The sequence below is a fragment of the Caretta caretta genome, chromosome 3 (genome assembly GCF_965140235.1).
Source record: "Caretta caretta isolate rCarCar2 chromosome 3, rCarCar1.hap1, whole genome shotgun sequence".
Lineage (NCBI taxonomy): Eukaryota > Metazoa > Chordata > Testudines > Cheloniidae > Caretta > Caretta caretta.
In genome coordinates, this window is record NC_134208.1 from 204,127,317 (window position 1) to 204,150,954 (window position 23,638).

The window sequence follows — 23,638 nt, forward strand, 5'->3', positions numbered from 1 at the left end:
GTGACCACAACAGCTAGAAAGTGGCTTCTTTTTTTTTTAAATGAAAACTGGAACTCTGGAAAACAATTTAGAAACCGGTCTGCTCGCTTCCATTCTGAACAAATCTGTCGTGACCCATCCTACACTTTAAGAAACACTGATCTAAAGTCAGAAGATCCTGTTATCCTAACCTAAACAGAAGACAAAGGCTAGGCATCTTTGTTCTGGTAAACCACATGGACAGATAAATTCACGTTCCTAAATCCTGTGACCAGATGCTCTTAAAATGAGAATTGAGATAAGGAAAGAAGTGTTCATTTACCATGGACAGGAAAGTTGTCATACAGGAACATTTACTAACCGGTTTTCTTATCACACGGCCATTACTTGTAGATGCCTCGTCACTACTTCTCCTTTAATCCCTAAGAATATTTACCCAGATGCTTTGTTACACCTGCAAATAAAATAAGTCTATTTAATTGCACAAACCACGACCCCTTGTTGCCTCCCATCTGCAGCATGGCCAACTCTCAGTTTAGCCTGGAGGATAATGATCAGGTGAGAGTTTCCGGGTTTATCAGTGTAAGGGTAAGGCCAGCTGAACCACGGTAACACAGGTGCTTGCTGGATGGATGGAACAGTTTTCTTCCGGCAATAAAGATAACTCACCTCTCTGGCAGTTGCTGGGTCAAGGGAAGAATCATCCGCCCCAGCTGTGTCCACACAAGGGGGTGAGGTGGGACTGATCACAGTGCTCAGGGCACAGGCTTTTTCACGGCTCCCAGCAAGGTAGCTAGATTTAGGTGCAGGCCAGGCCTGTTAGCACCCGAGGCTAGCCCCCATCTTTGCCCAGGAAGAAAGGAGCCCGAGTGCGGCCCCAAGGCTCCGAACCAACCCCCCAAAGGCCAGAGCCGCGCCAGATCTGATCAGTAAGATCCCAGCATTCAGGCCGGGCGCTAGCCGCCAAGCGGGCACCAAGCAGAGGCCTGGCGCGGGCGGGCTGCTCCCAGCCCCAACGCGATGGGGGCGCCGCGGCGGGTGCCACAGGCCGGCAGGCGCTGCTGGCGGAGTAACGCGCGTGTCCCACGCGGAACCCCGTCCACAGCGCCCCCGCGTCAGGCGAAGGACACGTAGCGGCCCAGAGCTCACCGTAGCGCCCGCTGTGCCAGGCCAGACCCATTGATACGCCTTAGCCGTTCTACTTTGGCGCCAACCTTGTGTTATTTCCGCTTCCGGTAGTAACACCAGTCATAGGGTCGATGCCCCGCCCCACCACGTTGCCATGGTTACAGTCAGGGACTCCCCGCCCTCTGTCACTGGTCAAAGGTGGTCTATTCGGCCAAGGCCTAGTGAGCTGCCTGTCACGTGATGTTCCCTTCCCCCCCCTCCGCAGAGAGAAACAACTCTGCGCCTGCGCATCCGGCCGCCACCAATGAGAACTTAGGTCTGAGTTCGCAGCGCGTGCGCAGTGCGGGTCCTTACCGGAAGTGGCGCGAGGGCCCCCCCCCCCAGGCAGACGGCAAACGGAACCGGCAACGGCTGAGTGGTTGGGGGGGGTGTGCGCGCGCGCGGGGCCATGGAAGAGAGCGCGAAGCCAGGGCTGCGCATCCGCGAGGGGGACTGCGCCGTGCTCAAGCGGGACGAGGTCTTCAAGGCGGTGCTCGTGCTGAGGCGGAGGTGGGTCGGGTCCCGCTCCCGCGCCCTGTTCCCTGCGGTCGCTGTCCCGGTACTGCGCCCCCACCCCACCCCGATAGCGCCGCCGGCTGGGCGAGGCGCTCCCCGCAGCGCGGCTCCGTGTCCGGCCGTCCCGGTGACACCTTGGTGGGGCCGCGGCCGGGCACAGCCCGCCCTGCGGCCCGTCGCGGTGACCCCAGTGCTGCGGGCCCTCGGGCTCCTCCTTGTCCCTGGCGCCGTCCGGGCTCGGACCTGGCTGCCGCTGGGCACAGCTCCCGGGCGTGACACTTCCTTCTGCTGGCACCAGGGAGGAAGAGAAGCCGCCAGCAGAAGCGCGTGTTACTTTCTGTTTAAAAATGCCCTTGATAACGTGCATCTTTTCCCTCTTGCCCTGTGTCCGTTTCCTCTCTCCCATCTCTCGTCCTCCACACCCTGTGTCTCTTTCTCAACATTGCTCTCCTCCTCCTCCCTGTATCTTGTTCTGCCCTTCCCTCAAAACTTTGCTCGATCAGTAGTACTTTTCTAACTCCTCCTCTCAGTCCCGCCCAGTCTCTCTTCCTTGCCCCCCCCCCAGACATTTAATAGCCAGAGAGAGAGAGATCAGAAGGTAGTGGCGGGGAGGTAGCCATTGTTCAATGGCAGTGCACACGTGAGAAATCAACCTCTCTCCCTGTAGCTGCTGGGAAATAGTTGCCCCTCGTTTTACGGTCTGCATCCTCTATTAATGTCCAGTTGTCTATCTGATAACTTTGAAATACTTTGCATGCTCATATTTGTTCATAGTGTTGCAAAGTAGAGAAGAAGCCCTCTCTCTGTCCCCTATCCTGCCATAGATGCTCCTGGCTGCAGCAAAGGTGTGTGTCTGGGGAGTTATGTGGGGTGGCTGGGGTCTGCTACTCAACCTTTCTCTGCCCTAGCACCTTGGCTTTGGTGACAGGATACCAGTAGTGGGGGGGGAAAACTGGCAATACTTTGTGTTTGCTCTGCAGCTATGAATACTTACAGAGCCTCTGGAGCAGACTGCAGATTTAGGAATACATCACTGCATGTATGTAGAAGGTTTTGTTGCTCACTATCGGAAAGTCAGTTTCTTAAGCTCTGGTCACTTTTCAAGTTAGGCTTGCTCTTTCAGAATTGGTCCTGAAAACCACTGTTATGCACAGAATGTGACTTTGACAGGAAAGAGAAAAAACACATCCAGGAGGCAGATTTTATATGTAATACCATTTGCCTTCTCTGTTAAAGTGGATAACTGGTTAAAACAGAAGACTGATAGGTGGGACTCCTGAAGTTTGTTTCCCCTCTCTGTCACGTCTGCAGATGTGCTACTTACCTTCTTCCCTGTATTGCTGTCTTGCTAAGAGAGTCTACATATCACTCTTAAATTCTTAGACAAATTGTTGGGATAAGTTAGTGTTGAATTTTAAAAAATAATTGCTAAAAACATCATACTTAAGTAGAGTGTTATTTCGTTAAGAGCAAAATCTTCATACCAAGAAGCAGGGCTGGAAAAATCCACTTGCCAAGATTGAGTAGCAATCTTCTCTGGGCAAGTGCCATGATTTTTGTAAGTTTCTAGTTACTCTGGTTGTAAACTAGCTTTCCTAGTATGAACTGACTGCAAATCAATGTTGTGTTGAATCTGTTGAGACAGAAGTACCAGTTCATCCCTACTCTGATGCTGAGCCCAGTGCAGGGACCAAGAAAAAGGAGGCAGTGCACTGTCACAAATCTGGGGCTGTCAGAGTCTGCTTTGGCGCCTGGTACAGTAGAGTAACCTCAGGGACAGCTCTAATTAATTTGCAAGTTAGCTGCAACTCTGGACTGTTGTGGTGACCAGGATGTAGGACTGCGTCCTACCCCAGGCTTGCCTTCTGTGCCAGAGAGTCCTATCGGGGCAAGGAGGCTTCTGGTTATGTTGTTATAAGAAAAACGGCCAGATATAAGGAGAACTTAGTTACTGTGTGTTCACTGTATGCCTGGTACATCTGTGCAAAGTGGATGAAGAGTAGCAGTTAATTGCTCGCAGAGAATCTGAAATAATCTCAATGAAAGGGATAAATTTGTCTTGCATTGGAGAGTATTGCATTTGCACAGCAAAGGGATATCAGTTTTGATGGAGATACAGTGACATCTTCCTGATTGTGCAGAGAGACTGCTTCAGTCCTGTCACTGCTTTTCAGGTAGTGGGAGAAAGCCAGCTATTTCTGCTGTGGTGTACAGATGCCACTGTTTTGGTGAAGATGCCTAGGAAGAGGGGCCTCCCACCTGTTCCCTGTGGAGGAAGTGGAGAATGCCACCACCAAAAGCAGGGGTTCTTAAACTTTTTCTGAGCCCCCCCCCCCCCCCCCCCCATGGCCCACCTGTGCTCCAACAACTCTTTCTGCATATCCAGTAGATTAAAAGCCAGGGCTGGCATTAGAGAGTAGCAAGCAGGGCAATTGCCTGGGGCCCGCAAAGCTAAGTTGCTCAAGCTTCGGCTTCAGCCCTGGGCATTGGGGCTCGGGCTTTGGCCCCAGTGAGTCTAACACTGGCCCTGCTTTCTCTGGTTTATTTTGGCAGACCTGAAACCTGCTTGCAGCCCCCACAGTGGGCCCCAGACCCCTGGTCGAAAACCACTGCCTGGAGTAGTGTCCAGATTACTTCCATATGTGTCTTCAGCTCTTGCCACTCCAGCAGATGACTGTGGACTTGTGTGTTTTTCAAAAGCTGCCAAGTAGCATTAACTGTAAAATAATAAATCTTTGTTACTATTACACAGCACTGTTATTAAAATCTTTTATTAAATCCCAAAAGTCATAGACATTTTTTACATTCAATTTCCAGCAGTCTCTTCCCCATTCCCAACCCAAATTATAAATGAAAACACAAGATATCAGTAAGAACCAATATTGCTACAGGAAATTAAATAACTTCAGCATTAAGCAGGTTATTTTATTTCACAAACTGATGAGTCAGCAAATTCAAAGTCTGACTTCAGGCTTATGAATTCTGTGTAGGTATTCTGTCTACGAATGCATTACCATGAACTACGAGGACACATTTGCTTGGCTTTTATTAAATCATAGCCTTTCTAGTACTTAACCTTGCAAAATTCTATTTACCTGTTGCCCAGGGGCAAGCGAATAATTTAGGTAAGCAACTAAAATACCATTAGTTTTTTCCTTGCCATTATTAAGATGAAAACACAAGTAAATTTTGTATTTGGACCATTATAGTTTTTATTATGTTTGCATGGTTGATTTAAATATTTGATTGCATTTGGAAGTACAGTAATCATTGCACACTTAAAAATGTATATGAATTATGAATTCCAAGCAAAGGAGTGTTAGAATGTCAAAGAATTTAATGGCAGAGTGCTGTGGCACCTTATAAACTAACAGACGTATTGGAGCATAAGCTTTTGTGGGTGAATACCCACTTCGTCGGATGCATGCCATTTTTACAGATCCAGACCAACATGGCTACCCCTCTGGTACTTGAAAGAATTTAATGTTTCTTTGCTTTGTTTTTTCTATCTGAAAACTTGGTCCTATTTGTGTTTCATTGACATGGTAAGAGACAGTCTGGATACCAACCTATGTATGGCACAGAAACTGATAGGTATATTGCTAAATGAGCGAGGCTCTGCTCAGCATAGAGTTCCATTTACACAGATCAGCTTGCAGGATTAGGGCCTCAAGGAGTAATTTTGTTGTTTGATTTTTTTTTAAATCTCCGAGGTTAAACCAAAATGCAAGGTTCCCTTAATACTATCTTATCTGTAGGGAGATGATAATTTGCACTTATTTGAGTGTGTGTTGGGAAAACTAGTCTTTCCACCTGTTTCGTAGACCTTCTCTCCAAGTCTTTGCTAAAGTTCTTTCAAAGGGACACTGCAGGATTTATGGATTTCTAAGTGTCCACTCAGCTTTCCTTTCCGAGTGACAGGCCCCAAATTTACCCTATTTTTGCTGTATTCCTCCATTTTCATGCTGACATTTTTGACCCAATTCTTATTCTAAAACCTAATTCAAGACATACCATTACTACATCCTGCTATGTTACCTTGGCAATCAGCATGTTGTTAATACTTCTGTGAACTGAATTTTTTTTCTTTTTATCTCAATTTCTTTGGTCCTTTAAGTTTGCTGCACTCCTGGTCAGTTTCATGCTAGCATGGATGTATAGATAGTGATAATAAACACTTATTTACTACACTTATAGGACATTATATTTGAACTTGAATTTTATAGTACTATGTTTAATTGTAATTAGGTTTTAACACTGTATCTCAGTCTCTTGGGCAAATTGATACTGGAATGAATGATTATTTTTTATTAATTTAGTTTTAAAAATTATTTCAGAAAAGTTATTTTCGAAAAGCAGTGGTTCTATCTGGATAATGCCATTGGACATATTTATGGAACGACATTTGAGGTATCTAGTGGTGGGAGCCTTCAGCCAAAGAAAAAGATGGAAGAGACTACCACAGGTATTTGACGGGATTGACTTGTGATTGGAAAAAACTGTTGGCAAGTAAATGGCTTCCTTACTGAGAACAAAGAGAGAGATTATTTTTCCATTAAGAATTTTATGAACTTTCAGTAGACATTTTTTTTCTGTCACAAGGTGCATTGTTTTGTCCTGCAGTGCTAATATTTCAATAGTACTATGAAAAGTAAAGAAAGGTTTTTAATATTGGTGTAAGAGTACTTGATCTTTAACATTGGTAAAGACATACTTTATCTTTATTTTATATATTATGGTTAGCTGATTGCTTAGGAAACTTAACGCAAAGCCACTAAGCATGTGGGATGAATCCTTGTAGTCTGCTTTCTGTGAAATTAAAATCATACATGTCTCCAGTAAAAAATATTTAAAGCTAGAGTATTTTACAAATTTATATCCTTTTTCTTTAGAAACAAAAGAAGCAGGTACAGATAATCGTAACATAGTTGATGATGGAAAGTCTCAAAAACTGACTCATGATGACATAAAGGCTTTGAAGGACAAGGGTATTAAAGGACAGGTAACATTAAGGTTTTGATGTCATTTCTGTGCTACCCTCATGATTGTATTTGAGTTTATGAATTAGGGCCATTTTTTTAATTTTAGTAGAAAGTCAAACTTCAGTACTTTTTCTTTATGGCATTCTGTTTTACTTTCCCTTTCTACATAGCTTCTTAAAATGTATTTTTACAAAGACCGTATTTTCTGGAAAGTCTTTCATTTAAGTTGACAATTGTACAGTTAAAAAGGAACATGATTTCTGAACTTTTATCACATTAAGAATTGTCATGACATCAAAAGAAACGGGGGAGGAACCCAGAACATCAGAAAAAATGTACATAATGTGCACAGTATTTTCATTCAGTTTTGAACTTCACTTAAATAGGGTTAGATACGTATTGCAAATATTTTCATAGTACAGATGTATATTAAATGTCATACAATGATATATAACTATCGGAGGTCCAAGAAAGAGTTAGGGATGTGAAAGTATGCAGATGTTAATGTGAATATAGTACCACATACTTTTAGGTCAATGTTTGGTATGCGGCCCGCCAGGGTAAGCCCCCTGGCGGGCTGGGCCAGTTTGTTTACCTGCCATGTCTGCAGGTTCGGCCGATCGCGGCTCCCACTGGCCACAGTTCGCCGCTCCAGGCCAATGGGGGCTGCGGGAAGCGGCACGGGCTAAGGGATGTGCTGGTTGCAGCTTCCCGCAGCCCTCATTGGCCTGGAGCAGCAAACTGCGGCCAGTGGGAGCCGCGATCGGCCAAACCTGCAGATGCGGCAGGTAAACAAACCAGTCCGGCCCACCGGGGGCTTACCCTGGCAGGCTGCATGCCAAATATTGCCAATCCCTGTTTTAGGTCAGACTTCATTGATAAATTTATTTCTATATGCATCTGCATAGCTAAGTGTTAAAATTAAACATTCTCAAGATGTTAATTTTGCTTCCTTGAAGAAGGAATTACCCAATTTCATACTATGGTAGCAACTGATAAAGGGATTTTAAAGTGTTTAATTAATGATCTCTCCTATGTTTTGGGTATGTCTACACTGCAGTTAAACACCCACGGCTGGCCCATGTTAGCTGACTTGGAATTGTGGACCTGTTTAATTGCGGTGTAAACATTCGGGCTCGGGCTGAAACCTGGGGTCTGGGACCCTCCTCGGGGCTCCAGCCCAAACCCAAACATCTAATCTGCAATTAAACAGCCCTGCAAGCCTGAGTCAGCTGAAAAGGCCCAGTCATGGGTGTTTAATTGCAGTGTAGACATACCCTTCATTATATAAAACTTTCAAATTTCCATTGTTTCCTTTCTAGTAGAGTTTGGGGGATCTCTTATGTTTATATTGATTAAACTTGCTATATTCTCCTTGCAAGGTCCAGTTTTATCTTCCTGTTTGCGACTGTTCAAAGCAGCTCTCATGTTGCTTGTGTGCATGGGTCGCGTGCACGCTCCGGGGAAGGGCCTGTCCCAGTCAGCCTTGCCCTCTAGACGCAGTGTGCCCACATAGTTAAAACTTACTTCTGATGGTGTAAAGGAACAGATCTACAAACTGGCTAAGAAAGGTCTGACTCCCTCACAGATGGGTGTAATCCTAAGGGACTCTCATGGTGTTACCCAAGTTTGTTTTGTCACTGGCAACAAAATTTTAAGGATCCTTAAGTCCAAGGGACTTGTCCCAGACCTTCCAGAGGATCTGTACCACTTGATCAAGAAAGCTGTTGCTGTTCGTAAACATCTTGAGAGAAACAGAAAGGAAAAAGATGCCAAATTTCGTCTGATTCTGATTGAGAGCAGAATTCACAGGCTGGCTTGTTACTACAAGACCAAGAGAGTACTCCCACCCAGCTGGAAGTACGAGTCATCCACTGCCTCTGCTCTGGTCGCATAATAGTTCACTCTTCTTTTCATTGAAAGAATAAAGTCACATTAAAGACCTGGGTTGTCGTCTTTAAAAAAAAAAAAAATAGATAAGGACTGAAGACTTGTTTATTCTGTTGTTGTGCAACTGTTGATATCCATCAGTTCCAAAGGAATGCACTAGTCAGTTTCAGAGCTTTGATAACTTCTGTTAGTTCTCATCTGTGATAGATGACATCTCATGTGGATAATTTCTTTCCTGTGTATCATCAGCATCTCTGCCATATCTCTGCTATATTATTAATACAGTTTATTAAAATATTCTTTTTTGGAGTAACTGATTTCTGAAGTATAACTATAGACTTCACTTTGGTTATGATGTTAGCTTCCATAGATAGTGTTCCTTCATGAAACTGCAGTTGAAGTGGTAGAAAGTACATTGATATTTGTTAGCTGCATTTTCTTGTGTCAAAGTTTTCATAGACTCTCCTAAATTAAAGATGGAAAAGGCTTGTTTCTTGAGGGGACCTGATTTTTGAACAGTGATCATCACCTTCAGTTGGGACCAGATTTTTCAGAAGAACTCAGCTCCCTGTTAATTGATGTCTCATTTTGCTGTCTGTTTGGCATTGTTCTCAATGGAAGCTCTTGAGTACTTCTGGAAAAACTGGCCACTTAATTTAGATGCCCAATACAGAGCAGAGATCTTCTGAAAGTGCAACCGCTTTATTATAGGTGGGGCTGGTGGTAGAGTGGCACAGATTGTCATGTACACTGGAAGAAGAAAACTGCTTCATGTTTCACAGAATTATAGAGTTAGTGATTGGAAAAAGCCATCTAGCCCAATTTCTTTGTCAGAACAGGCTTGTTCCTGGCAGTTTTAATTTTCTTCCTTAGTGTTATGTCTAGATGTTTAAATGTCTATTGGTAGCAGGTTTCCACCATTTCCTTTGGTAGACTTCCTTTAATATAGATTTGAACGGCATGTGTATGTGTTACTTGAAATTAGAAAACGGTTCTGTTGTCGCTTTAGAAAATGTTTAAAAACAAATTGCCCAAACTCCCTAAATTAATCCTTTTCCTGCCACCTCCATCACCCAAAATACATTAAAGGGGCACTATTAATTAGAAATCTAGTTAATTTTTTAAAAATGAGTTAAAATTAGTTTCAAATACTATGCATGTCCATGAGATTCCCTGCCAATTGTAGTGATTTTTTTGTTACATTTTCCTACTTTTAAAATATTTTTCTCTCCTCTGTAACTTTGCATGAGACTCGTACAGAGGAAACTGACTCTACATGGAAAACTATGAAATTGACTATATACAAAGTGTTATCAATTGCCTAAAGTAAACAAACTGAAAATATGGTGTCTCTTTTCTATTTCAGTTACTGTGATCTTAGGCGGTGGTGTTAACAATAGTAGATTGCCATATATTTACATTGTGGTAGCAACTATCAGGATCAGTGCTTCATTTTGCTAGGCATTATACACACACCCTTTAGTGCCTGCCCTAAAGAACAACATTCTCACAATATAATTTTTAAGCTGGCATTATTTCTTGAAAGAATGTCTCTCCATTTGTGCTGTTTTTTGGGTTTTTTTTTAATTCCTATTTGCAATTACATGTTGAAAGAGACAGATGTCTTATTTGCCCCAATAATGAGCAGGAATTTACCGTGCAAACTTTCGTTGATGTTAGTGGCAACTGCATGCATAAATCTGTAGTGAGTGAGAAATGTTTCTTATGTTAACGCCTCCCTTAAAATATTGTGTGTTAAAATATTAAATATATTGTGTGTGAAATAAGTGGGAAATAACCAGATACAATAAAAATAATCTTTAATCTCTTTTTCAAGGAAATAATTCAACAATTAATAGAGAACAGTACAACGTTTCGAGGCAAAACAGAATTTGCCCAAGATAAGTACATAAAGAAGAAGAAGAAAAAGTAAGTTAAGTTCACAAGACAGGAAAGTTTAGTAGTTCTTTAATTTGTTGAGCTTTAAGAATATTACTGTGCTTTTACTTACAGATATGAGGCAGTTATTACAATTGTAAAGCCATCTACCCGCATTCTTTCAACAATGTACTATGCAAGGGAACCTGGGAAAATCAAGTAAGTATATTTTAAAAGAAGTAAATGTGAAGATGCATTTTTAAAGTATGATTGGAAACATGATTTTTTAAAGTTACGAATTAAAAATGATGATTTATACATTTAGTTTTTTCCTGTCAATACAAAATTTCTAAATAATGAAAAATAATTGAGGAACTAATATCCCCTTGGACTGGGTAAGAAAAGTAAAACATCTATATGAGACCAATTGTACCTCTTTACCTCATCACATAAATCCCCCTTCAACTGCTGCTGAACACATTTTGGTGAGCTGCCAGTTCCCACTTTCTGGTCAGACAGGATCCTGCCTCTGTATTATGGGTCAGCAGCCAAGAAATGGGGCCACCTAGCAGAAATAAAGAGGGAAAAAGTAAAAAAAAAAAAAAAGTCAGAGTTTAAAAAACATAATTATTACTTTCTAGAACCCTCCGAAATTTTAAAAATCCAGTTGGGGTTGAAAACAAACCAAGCCACATATGACTTAATTTAAATATATAATGGAATAATTACCTACTGGTATTCAGTATAGGTTTTTTTTTCCTCCCAACCTGGACTTATTCATTATTTTTTAATCATATAAAGTAACCATAAGATATTGAGACTATTGATTAGACTGTTGCTTACTATGTTAGTCATGATTGTTTAACTTTTATCTTTTCTTTTTTTAATCTTATCCATTCTCTCCTTAATTTATTTTATTCATCTGTTAACTCTTGTCATGTTGTAAGCTCTTTCGGGCTCCAACTAACTTTCTTATTACATGCATACAGCACTTAGCACAGTGGGGCCTTGATTAATGATTGGGGCCTGTAGGTGCTACTGCTCCAGAGAGGGAGAGGGGGGGGGAATTGAAAATATTATAAAAATAATTACAAAGTATGCATTATTGGGAATAAAATTGCTTTTAAAGACACTTCATGTCCTTACAAAACTGACTCTACGATAATTCAGAGAATTATACAGTAATTTGAAAGAACTTGCACTCTGGCTGGTGCACATTTAGATCAGTGCGTCAGTATATTCACCATTTCATCTCCTACCCTTTAATACTTCCACTGAACACTTTTGTGTACTAAATGCCTCACTGCTTCTAATTGCATGTTCGCTTTGTTCTCAGTGTATCTTGATTAACAGACTTAGTTGTATTCTTCTGGGACTCTGACCCTCACTGTCATTGATATAGTTCCTGAACAATTCCTTTTTAACATGCCTCTTGCTGGTGACAGCTTTATGGGCTGATGCACAATGCTTTTAAGTCTAGACAAAGCTGTTTGGCACTGAAAGTAAAAGAACCATTTATTTTCTAGCCATTTGCGGTATGATACTCTAGCTCAAATGTTGACTTTGGGAAATATCCGAGCTGGCAACAAAATGATTGTGATGGAAACCTGTGCGGGCTTGGTTCTGGGTGCCATAATGGAGCGAATGGGAGGTAAGTAGTACAGCGGCTCTAGCGAAGAACAAAACTGATGCTTGTTTGAAACTGAGGCAATAAGTATTTATTTACTTTACTTTAAAACACTTTTTATCTTAGTTTAAAACAACACTTAATGTTTTGCTTGTACTTTCTGTGGTATTTAAAGGGACACAGTCTAATTGAAAATCACATTTCAGTTTGAAAAGTTTGTACTTAAGGTTACTGCAACTGAAAGAACGTAGAAAAATATGTTCTCTTTTCATTTTGTTTGCTTTGTACATGTCACAGCACTTTGTGTATAGTCCGTCTCAGTGTTGTGTTGATGATCCATTTCAGTTCCTGTCTCATACATCACTCTCAAAGGTGCCTTTGGGAGCCCATGTGCAAACTCTCCCTCTTGCAGGACCTGGGGAAAGTTACCAATAACAGCAGCAGTAAAACTGCAATTTGAGAGACAGCAATGGGCTCCCAAGTGTGTGGGAGATGTTCTTGGGCTTGCCCACCGTGCCAGATTGAAAAAGACCTTTTATAAATATCAGCAGGGAAGCAAAGGGGGGAAAACCTCATATATTTTACACAATAACATAAATGGCATGTGCAGAATTTTATTTTCTAAGGGAGTGCTATCAAACTGGATTTTTATTTAAAAAATTCAACTTGACACTTATTAATAAAGTGAAGTGTTAGTAAATGGGACATGTAAGTAAACAATATGTAATGGGCTGGGTGTTTATCAACTGATATGCCCACACCTGGTGTGTGTTGAGGCACAAGGTGCAGCATCATGGCTAAGCACTCAGGGTTCCTGTGTATTAGCTGACAAACACACACCACGTTATGTTAGGTTTATTTTAACGTTTTGACAGCCCGCTTTTCAATTCCCATAGGGCTGCAAATTTGTCATGGCATTTTTTAAATCAAAAATCACAGAGCAGTCCCAGTAAATGTAGTAGAAGTCATGGTTTGCTAAATTTACTGTGACTCCCTGATTTTTGATTTAAAAAGTTCTCTTCGTGCTTCGGTGCGGGCACCGACCACATGCAGCAGCACCATCCTCTGCCCCCAGCTCACCAACCCTGATCCCAGCATGGTGGGCCGGGAGGCCTGGAGAGAGGGCCTGGAGAGAGAGCCTGCCCCATGCTTACCTGGCAGTGGCAGCTCCTGTGGCTCATGTCCCTCGGGGCTAGGCCCAGTGCCCTGCTCTGGGCGTTGAGACCTGGTGCTCAGGGTTGCAGTGCAGCTCAGCTTTAGTCCCCCTCATCATGACAGAGGGTCCAGCATGCCAAATCGCCACAGTGCTGCAACCCCACATGCCAAGTTGCAACATCTGAAGCAGGGAGGTGGGCCCAGCCACACTGGACAAGCGCCGCTACTGCCAGGTGAGTCATGGCCACAGACTAATGGGAATCATGCTATACATGACTTTTCTCCCACCATGACAAACCTGCAGCCTTAGCCAGTGACTTTGGGGCAGTAGAGTTACTCTCTGAAGCAGAAGGAATGAGGTGGTAATTCCAAATTAATTATAAACATTTGATAAATGTTTGTCTGTGGTGGAGTAACCTTGATGTTGAAGAGGCTATATATCTCACTGCATTTTTGAATATCCTTTAAACTAGTCAGGTTACATCTTTCAGCCAAACCATTTGATAGATATAAACAAAAAAAAAAAAAGGAGCCAAAGGAAATTTTCAGGCTTCTTTTAATAGTTTCACATTTTTTTATAATGCCTGTGTCGTTAAAGTGCGTTACTGCTGCTCACTGATCACATGCCGTGGGGGAATACAGCTAACCTTAAACTACTCCTGAGGCCATTCTGCGCCAAAAAGTAAAAAATTCTGCGCACAATATTTTAAAATTCTGCAATTTTTCTCAAATAAAATGTGGAGGTGAGGCTCAGTGGGAGGTGAGGTCTGGGTATAAGGGGGTCTGGATGCGCAGGGGTTGGGCGGATGGGGGAGCAGCTCTCTGTATAGGGATCCCTCCCTGTGCAGCTGAGGAGCAATGGGTGCAGGAAGTGGGAGGAGGGGAGGAGTTTGCAGAGCTTCCTGCAGCTGGGGGAGAAATCTGGGATGGGTCTGACCTGGCCCCGGATGCCATGCAGGGGAAGAGGGAATCCTGTCCTCCCTAGCCCAGCCGGGACTAGCAGCTGGGCCCAGCGCAAGGGTAGGAGCCACCAGCTAGGTCTTCCCCAGTTCTGCCTCCTGCCCAACAGTGATTTACTTCTCTGCCAGCTGCCCTGGGCACCTGAAACATACAGCTGGGGAGGGTCACATGACCGCTCTTGTGGCATCATTTTTCTTCCCCATCAAAGTCATTTTTCTGTGGGAAGTAAAGAATTCTGCAGAGGACATAAATTCTGCACGTGCAGTGGCTCAAAATTCCCCCAGGAGTATTAAATGCTTGCTTAACAAGTGTATATGGTCTTAAGAGGTACATTGTGCCTTCTGAATTGTAACCTATTATCCATTCAGCGGGGCACTCTCCATCTTTCCTGGCAGTTAAAAACTGCTTACACATTAAATTTTGCAAAGGTTACATTAATATTAGATTGCTTATTGCTCTATTTCTAAATTGATATTTGAGCCCAGACCTGCAGTGATGATACCGTCAATAACATTATGATAGACCTGTTTAGAAAGTGAGCTCCTTGAGGGCACTAGATTCTGTCACTGATTACTTATAAATTTGCTTTTATTTATTTTGTATTTAAAGGTTATGGATCCGTTATTCAAATGTATCCAGGAGGGGGACCTGTTAGAGCAGCCACAAGTTGTTTTGGATTTCCAGAATCTTTTTTCAACACTCTTTATGAATTCCCTCTCAGCAAAGTGGACAGTCTTGTCTCTGGAACATTTTCTTCTGAGACTTTGCCTTCAGAACCTGAATATAATGTTCCAGTAGAAGAAGAAAGCAATGGGTCGCTCGATGAGAAGCAGACTTTGATACAGGAAACAGAAGAGGAATCCAGTACTGAAGCAGTTATGGAGAGCAATGAAACAGAAGAGCAAGAAACAATGGACCTTGCTGCTGAAGATACAGAATATAAAGAGAGCAAAGAAAAAGGAAATAAAGAAAATGTAAGTGTGTGTCTTTTACTAGCTTTCCGTGGAGTCATTGTGACTATAGACAAGCAAACTGTATTGTAACTTGGAAAAGATTAATGGAAGTGTTAGTGAAACTTTTAATAGTCCTCAAAGTGCAGTTTTAAACTATACAGTAACTGGGAGGAGGAAAAAGCAGGAGAAAAGTATTTTACAATAATATATCTTGGTTTAAAACCTGTTGTCCCCTGAATCAGGAATCAGGACCACCAAAATAGACTCGACTTGTATCCATCAAAATGGAGCTTCGGCGTGTTGTATTATTTTGTAAATACAAGACCACAGAGCTGCATAAAGTAAAACAGTTCATACAAACATAAAAGCTATCTGATGTATCCTTGCAATTTAGTGTTTATTTCTGTTCTTGTATGCAAAGATTCGGGAAAAACAAAGAAAACAACAAGAAAGGAGGAGAAAACTAGTGGAAACTGCTGCTTTGTTGGAAGAGAAAAATGCTGATGGGTGAGTTTGTTGCAGACCATACTTTTATTCTTAATATAAATATTTTGAAGGACATAGCTTTTTGCTCTGGAATAAAAGTGAAAACTATGCTCCTTGAAAACATGCATCAGTTTATATGGAATAGCACAATTACTCAGTGTGTGGTGTCTTATTCATCTTATCCCTCTGCCTTCACTTTCTTCAGAAAGGACAACTGCATCTTAATACTGAAGTATTTGCTAGGAAAAATAGTTTCCCAGGAATGTGCTATGATTATAAATGGGGAAGATAATGGGCCTCAAGCAGTGTATTAAGATGTGGTCTACACTATAAAAAAGTGTCAGATTCTCGATTCTAGAGGTAATAATTCTCACTAAATATAAGTATCCTTTCCAGGAAGGGATCAGATATATTTCAGATTTGAAGTGGTGATTTCAGTTAAAATCGTGGGTTTCAACTGGATAAATAAAACCTTAGATCATCAGTTTGCTAAGTTGTAGCCACGCCATTTAGACAACATCATTTCTCTTCTACATGTGAAACACTTTTTTTTTTCTTTTCATTTAATCCGCGTTTGTCGGAATTGGTTGCACCAAACTGATAATTATATAAAGACTTAATATAAAAAGATGATAGCAAATGTGATTTTAGAAACCCAAAGCCAATACAGTATACATGCTTCCTACAAAGGGCCATTTTTTCATGCTAACCTTTACAAGTGTGAATCTTTAAGTGACTCAGGTTGGCTTAGTTTAATTGTAACTTCACAACACTGATATTCAGTTTTTTCATGCTAAAAGTGCTTGAAGATTGAAAAGTAAGACCTAATTCCAAAAATTATTTATTCTGGAGCTTATTTGGTTTCTTTATGCTACTCATACTTACAGAGATCATACTGAGGATATCTGTCTGAAATATTTGCAGGTATTTAAAATATCATGATGGAGTAGAAGAGAGATTTAGACAAAAAGGGAATTTAGTATGTTGCTCTCATTTTTTAAATTTGTGGAGGTTTTGTTTTGGTTTTGGGGGGGTTTTTTTGGTATTTTTTTAGGAGGAGGGCTATTTTGCCAAGTATAGATGTTAGTAGAAATAATAGTTTTTCAAAGTTGGTTTGTGTGGTGCATAGTGACTAGTTTGGTTTTATAAAGAAACACTTGTTCACGTTTTGCTGTATAATAAATATTCTAATGTGTTTTTCACTAGGTGCCATGAGTTGGCTGCCATTACAAAGCACTTGATATTTATTATGAAGAATCAGATATAGATAGTAATATGTTTCCACTTTTGTTTCTATTCTAAAACAATCACAATGACAGAAGGGCAGTAAAAAGAATTTCTTACATATTTGCCGACAGTGTGATCTACAGTGTCTGCATATGGTGCTTTATTAAACAGGCTGAATAGGGTTTTTTTTACTACTGTCAACCTTGTGCACTTATGAATAAATGTATTTGACTATATATGAGGGTCTGGGGAGGATTAGAATACCAATTTTTGCTATTGAATTTTTTCTGCAGTGAAGTGTACTTATTGTAAACCCTCTTCCATTGCTTAGCATCTTCAGGTATAATGAGTCACGTTTATGGTTATCTCTTGTTTCCTTTTTTACTCTTTCCAGACCATATTGGTTTTTTTAGGATTTTTACTTAAAAGGTCATTCAAAATCGTCAATGAAATACAGCTAACATTTCAATCATTCGGGTATTTTTTTTCTTCCTCGTCTGACACTTATGACAATGGCTGGTAATAAGGTGTTATAATTTAGGGACCAGCTTCTTAAGGAGTGTGTCTGGGAGTCACTAGGGAGTGTTTTGGTGGGAGGAGTCTGAACATTTCCATCTGCTGAGAGGCAAACCTATTCCTGGAATCTTGCATAGAGAGAATTCCAAATGTCATTCTTCCTTTAGCCTGCCCTGCCTCCACATCCCTCTACTTTCCCTCAGGCTGAGAACAGTGAAGTGGATGGTGGCATGCCTTGGGGAAGTAGGTGGGCCATTTCCAGCACATTTCCAGGAGTTAACAAGAACGTTGATAATCAAGATGGGCCATTTCCAGCATGTTTCTTTCTTGTTAATTCCTGGAAATGTGCTGGAAATGGCCCACCTTGATTATCACTTCAAAAGGTTTTCTCTCCCCCCCACCCCACTCTCCTGCTGGTAATAGCTCATCTTAAGTGATCACTCTCCTTACAATGTATATGACCCATTTTTCATGGTCTGTGTGTATATAAATCTCCTCACTGTATTTTCCACTTTATGCATCCGATGAAGTGAGCTGTAGCTCACAAAAGCTTATGCTCAAATAAATTGGTTAGTCTCTAAGGTGCCACAAGTACTCCTTTTCTTTTTGCAGATTTATTCAGATTCTTAATTTTTTTAAGAAAATGTATGTTAGAAAATGGTGAATGACCTTTCTTATTTACTTGATGATGATTTTATATATGGATTTATGTCAGATTACATTTGGATCGAAACTTGAATTGAATAAAAAATGTACAAAAACCTAGCATTTTAAAATTATTAGCTAAATGAAACTAACCAGCTGGTCAACAAAGAAGATATTAAAACCAATGCCCTTAATGTCTATAAAATATTAAAAAATTGGAAATATACTTTTGATTCTTTGTTTCTAGAGAACTGCATTACAGTAATTAAAAGTGTATTTTATGTGGTTAATGCACTCAGATGACTGATGGTTTTTAACAAGTCTCTTGCCCCTTTGGAAGCAGAAAACTAACCTGTACAATTTCTGTTACAGCTTAATTGTAGCCAGCAGATTCCATCCAACTCCTTTGTTACTTTCTTTACTGGAATTTGTTGCTCCATCCAGACCTTTTGTTGTCTATTGCCAGTATAAAGAGGTAAATTAAAAAAAAGATATATTATAGTTATTGTTGTGTTTTAAGTTTGAGACAAGTTTAGTTAACTCATTTTTTTTCTTCCAGCCATTATTAGAATGTTACACAAAGCTGAGAGAAAAAGGTGGTGTTATTAACCTCAAGCTCTCTGAAACCTGGCTACGAAATTATCAGGTAAGAGCTGCAGGGAGTGCCTATATGTCAGGGAAATGCAATCTTGTAGAAAATACTGTCAAATACTCAATTTCTCATGAATTAGTAGTTTTAATTCAAACTGTTATCTCCTTGTGCCTAATTCCTGCAGTGTTCGGAGGATAACATAAATAGCAAGGGACATGAAAGGCAATAAGAAGAGGTTCTCCAAGTACATTAGGAGTAAGAGAAGGACAAAGGAAAATGTAGGTCCACTACATAGTAGAGAAGGAAAGCTAAAAATAGATGACCGAAAGAAGGATGATGTGTTCAATCCCTATTTTGCTTCCGCCTTCACACTAAAAAGGTTATTTGTGACCACAGGCTTAACACGATTAATATTAACAACAAGAGGAAAAGAATGTGAGCCAGAATAGGATAAACCAGCATAAAGAATATTTAGGTATGTTAGATATACTCAAGTTGGCAGGACCTGATGAAATTCACCTTAGGATGCTTAACGAGCTAGCTGAAGCAGTCTCAGAACCATTAGTGATTGCTTTAAGAACTCATGAAGGATGGGTGAGATCCCAGAGGACTGGAGAAGGGCAAACATAGTGTATCTTTAAAAAGGAGAACAAAAAGGACCTGGGGAATTATAGACCAGTTTGCCTAACTTCGATAACTGAAAAGCTAGTAGAACAAATTATTGCACAATCAGTTTGTGAGCACCTACAGGATAATAAGAAATAGCCAGCATGGATTTGTCAAGAACAAATCATGGCTAGCTAACCTAATTTCCTTCTTCGACAGGGTTACTAACTTAGTGCCTGGGGGGAAAGCTGTAGATTTTAGTAGGCTTTTGACACAGTCATACACGACATTCCCATAAGCCAACTAGGGAAATGTGGTCTAGATGAAATTAGTATAATGTGGGTACACAACTGGTTTCAAAACTGTACTTAAGGAGTTATCAATGGGGTTCACTGTCAAACTGGGAAGACCTGTCTAGTTGGGGCCCCACAGGGATCTGTCCTGGATTCCGTACTATCAATATTTGCATTAATGACTTGGATAAAGGAGTGGAGAGGATGGTTATAAAATTTCTGGATGACACCAAGCTGGGAGGGGTTGCAATCACTTTGAGGGATAGGATTAGAATTCAAAGCAATCTTGATAAATTGGAGAATTGGTCTGAAATCAACAAGATGAAATTTAGTAACAACAAGTGCAAAGTACTACACTTAGGAAGGGAAAAATCAAGCGCACAACTAAAAAGTGGGGAATAACTGGCTAGGCAGTAGTACTGCAGCAAAGAATCTCTGGATTAAAGTGGGTCACACACTGAATATCAGCCAACAGTGTGATGCACTTGCAAAAAAGGCAAATGTCTTTCTGATGTATTAACAGGAGTGTTGTATTTAAGACACAGGAAGTAATTGTCCCAATTTATTCAGCGCTGGTGAGGCCTCATCTGGATATTGTGCCAATTCTGGACACCACATTTTAAGAAAGATATGGACAAATTAGAGAGTCCAGAGAAGAGCAATAAAATAATAAAAGGTTTAGAAACCTGATCTATGAGAAAAGGTTGTTTTTAAAAAAAAAAAATCTGTTTAGTCTTAAGAAAAGAAGACTGAGGGGTGACCTTATAAATCTTCAAATATGTCAAGGGCTATTGTAAAGAGGACAGTAACAAATTGTCCTACCATCAGTGGCGATGGGGAACAAGAAATAATTGGCTTAATCTTCACGAAGGAAGATTTAGGTTAGATATTAGGAAAAATGTTGTAAGTAGAAGGATATTTAAATACGAGAATAGGTTACCAAATGAGGTTGTGGAATCCAGGTCACTGGAGGTTTATAAGAACAACTTAGACAAATACCTGTCAGGGATGACCTAGGTATGCTTGGTCCTGCCTCAGCATGGAGGAATGGACTAGAATACCTCTTGAAATCCCTTTCAGCCCTACATATCTATGATAACATCTAAAGTCAGCATTTTGGGTACTGTCATATATGGCACATCTCCCAAAATAAAAGTAGCAACAAGTCTCATGTCTGTACCTGAACGGTGAAAACTAGTGCTAAGCAAGAAAAACTTCCATCTGGCTTCTTTTATTTTCCTTTTTTCCTCTTGAGAAAAAGGGGGATGAGTACAAATCTGAGGTTCCTCTTGGTCTTAAATCAGCAGACACATCTTTTTGATTTATAAGCAGATTGTCCATATGTTAGGAGAATCCTGCATTTTACTGACTGTCCATCTGTAGGTTAGCTGCAGTCAATGAGGAATTTCTGTATGTTGGTTTGGGGAAATCTAGGGATGATTTTAAACGATCAAAGTAGAAATATGATAAATATCTGATAATGAGGATTTTTTTCATACTGAAATTTTTTTATTTGGTAAAGATAGCATCTCTGTTAAAGCTTCATACCACTCCGGTAATTCACTAATGATGGAGATGATAGAATTTGAAACTAGCAATAGACAGGCACTGTTGTTTACTATTTAAGTAATATGGAGTGTTTGACCAGTGGGGCTTTTGGACTGTTTTTGGAAAGGTCCAGTGATTGGGAACACAAAGAAACCTGTGATACTTTCGATAATTTTTTTGCTTCACATACCTAGGTGTATGAATTTATAACTTCTATGGTAATTGCATGACAAAACTGTTTTTTCCCCATTGGTCACCATGGCGAATGTACAGCTCTATGTATTTCTATTGCCAGAGTCTGGAAAAAGGAGTTTCAGTCCTCCAAAGGATTAAATATCCTTGTATAATAGAAATGCACTTCTCAGACCTCCTTTGGGTTTATGGCTAAAAGATTCTAGTTTCTCAAAGTTTTGTCTAAATTCTCTTTATTTTTTAATTTTTTTAAAAACATGCTCACACAGAAAATGACTCCTCACAGCAAATGTTTTTCTTCTTTGTGAAGGTCTTGCCAGATCGCAGCCATCCAAAACTGATGATGAGTGGAGGTGGGGGATACATTCTATCAGGTATCACTGTCACCGTGGAGAAGGTCCAATCCGATGCCAGCAGTTTAGAAGCACAGAAAAATGAAGAGCCAGCATCTAAAAAGCGCAAACTTAAAGAGCTTAATTGTTAACATCTGAAGAATTGATGTACTTTTAGTTCTCAGGAGTGTTACAGTTAGTAATGTAACTAATGTCCTTTCCATGCTCTTGACAGCAAAGCAAAATATACCTGTTACACACCTAGCAACAAAAGCAGAGTTGTACTGTAGAGAAGATTTTATCCATTTCCTCTGGTAACAACATGACAGGAAGGAGGAGAGTAATTTTAGGGGTAACATTGTGTCAGAACATCTTTGTTGACATAATGAAGCAACAGACACATTGACAATTCAGTAACTTCAGAAACATTTTCTGATGATCACATTGAGAAAAACTATTGGGTGATATTCATGGATTAATTAAACCATCTTATTTGGTTGTTGCAGAAAGGAATGAGACTCTGAAGTCCTTTACAGAGGTACGGTTTGAATTAACATACCTAATTTAGCTTCTTGTTTTACAGCCACAGCAGATTAAAATATTTTGTACAGTAATCTGCCTCCTTTCTCAAATGCAGAACCCTGCCATTTTAAGTGATTCTTTTTTAACCAAGCAGAAAGAATGCAGCAAAATCATGCACTTTTATTTGTAATGGGAAAATTAAAAGAAAGAGAAGGATATTGAAACCAAATCGTCACATCTAGGCCTCTTGTTCCTGAAAGGAAGAAATGCAGAACATCAGGTGTATGTTTGTAAATTAAAATACCAAATGTTTCTATTAGTATTGCATATTTTCTTTTTTTGAAAGTTGGATTTGTATTGGTTTTTTATTTTTTTTAATGTGACAAATTTGAAAATTTCCATATTTATTTTACTGTTTTGTCTGTTTTGTATTGTGTGTCTAGAATTTTTGTTAATTTGCAAAACACTTCACATTTGCCATTTCAATTAAACTCTCAAGAATTTTCTTCTAAAAAGAAACACATTTTGTTTTATTTTCTTCTTTTTTGGGGAAAAAGCTTTTGGGTGGGGGCAAGGGAGGTTATGACACAAAAACCACCCAAATCCTGTATCAGGAACCAGTAGCATGGACCACTAGACCCATGTGTCTCCAAGCAGGCTTCTGCTTGATTCCAAGGCTCCAGATCCTAATGGAGAATCAGAGCTCAGGGATGGAAGCTATATTTCAGGTATTTTAAAAAAATATTTAGATTACATTAAAATGTAAAGTGTTGCACACAGTTTGACAAGGTAAACACTTTATGGCATACTACTAGCTAATAATCTAATCGAAATATAAAGTATGCATTTTAAAGAAGTTATATATATATTTATTAATCATAAGTAAAATGACTACAATAGATTGAGCTTTTTTTGCCTCCAGGTCCCTTTGCTAATTTGTGCCTTTACAGTCCTATTCTGCCTTGTTACTGAGTGAAAGACCCATACAAACTGGAAGAAACTGACTATGTTGGGGAAATGACAAAATTGACTGCAGAAAGTGCTGGCATATGCACAAAGTAAACTGAAAAAGAGAATGGTTCCCTCTAATCTTTCAGTAATTTTAAGTGTTACAAATAGAAAATCAGCAGTAAAAAAAATTTTCCAGTATGTGACTTAATGTCCTTTTAATTAGTTATCTGGAAAAGAGTCTTGCTGAATTTAATCTAATCTAATTTTTCTAGGACTTTTTTGGGGCAGAGAGTGGGGTGAATTCCTTATCTCACACATGCACTTGAATTCAGTGAAGACAGAGGTTGAGATTTTCAAAGATGCTTAAAATTATTGCATATATATATTACTGCTAAGTGAGGCAGGCTGACCCAGAGTGATGGATATGGGGATGGAAGTTAAGGGCTCATTAGTTATCCTGACTCCATTTGCTTCCTGCATTGTGATGTTGGTTTAAATTGCCATTGCGGTATGCCTCAATTTCCCCACCTGTAAGACATAACTGGTACCTACCTGCCACATTCATTGAGTTCTTGAGATGCTTAATTAGTTGTTTTTCCAGTACTGTGAAGGTGTAAGTCT

At 40.2% G+C, this 23,638-nt stretch overlaps 2 protein-coding genes and 1 pseudogene across 6 annotated transcripts in view; 2 read left to right on the plus strand and 1 right to left on the minus strand.

The window, feature by feature from the left end:
- Window positions 1-1,308, minus strand: part of MCM8 (minichromosome maintenance 8 homologous recombination repair factor) — a 30,373-nt gene extending 29,065 nt beyond the window's left edge. Inside the window, exons 1-2 of one of the 4 annotated variants that reach the window (XM_048842530.2) lie at window positions 1,129-1,308; window positions 341-433 (exon numbers count right to left, since the gene is read on the minus strand). Coding sequence is in view for 2 of the 4 variants with exons in the window: in XM_048842528.2 (XP_048698485.1) it covers window positions 302-322 (21 nt within the window). In the remaining 2 variants the exon portion in view is untranslated. Of the gene's footprint in view, window positions 1-301; window positions 434-648; window positions 897-1,128 lie in introns of those variants that run through there. The other 3 variants (XM_048842528.2, XM_048842531.2, XM_048842529.2) reach the window with 3 other exon arrangements.
- A 158-nt stretch (window positions 1,309-1,466) lies between these two features.
- TRMT6 (tRNA methyltransferase 6 non-catalytic subunit) lies at window positions 1,467-22,585 on the plus strand. Of its 2 annotated transcripts, XM_048842526.2 has the most exons (12): window positions 1,525-1,656; window positions 2,437-2,507; window positions 6,000-6,127; window positions 6,555-6,664; window positions 10,372-10,463; window positions 10,548-10,631; window positions 11,939-12,063; window positions 14,764-15,128; window positions 15,529-15,614; window positions 18,354-18,456; window positions 18,541-18,627; window positions 21,523-22,585. In XM_048842526.2, exons 3-12 carry the CDS (start codon window positions 6,109-6,111, stop codon window positions 21,694-21,696), a joined length of 1,245 nt encoding a protein of 414 aa, XP_048698483.1. In that variant the 5' UTR covers window positions 1,525-1,656; window positions 2,437-2,507; window positions 6,000-6,108; the 3' UTR covers window positions 21,697-22,585. The 2 variants fall into 2 exon arrangements, with proteins under 2 accessions (XP_048698482.1, XP_048698483.1); XM_048842525.2 differs by lacking the exon at window positions 2,437-2,507 and having other exon boundaries at window positions 1,467-1,656.
- LOC125633364 (small ribosomal subunit protein uS15-like) lies at window positions 8,016-8,586 on the plus strand (annotated as a pseudogene).
- Window positions 22,586-23,638: the final 1,053 nt, after the last annotated feature.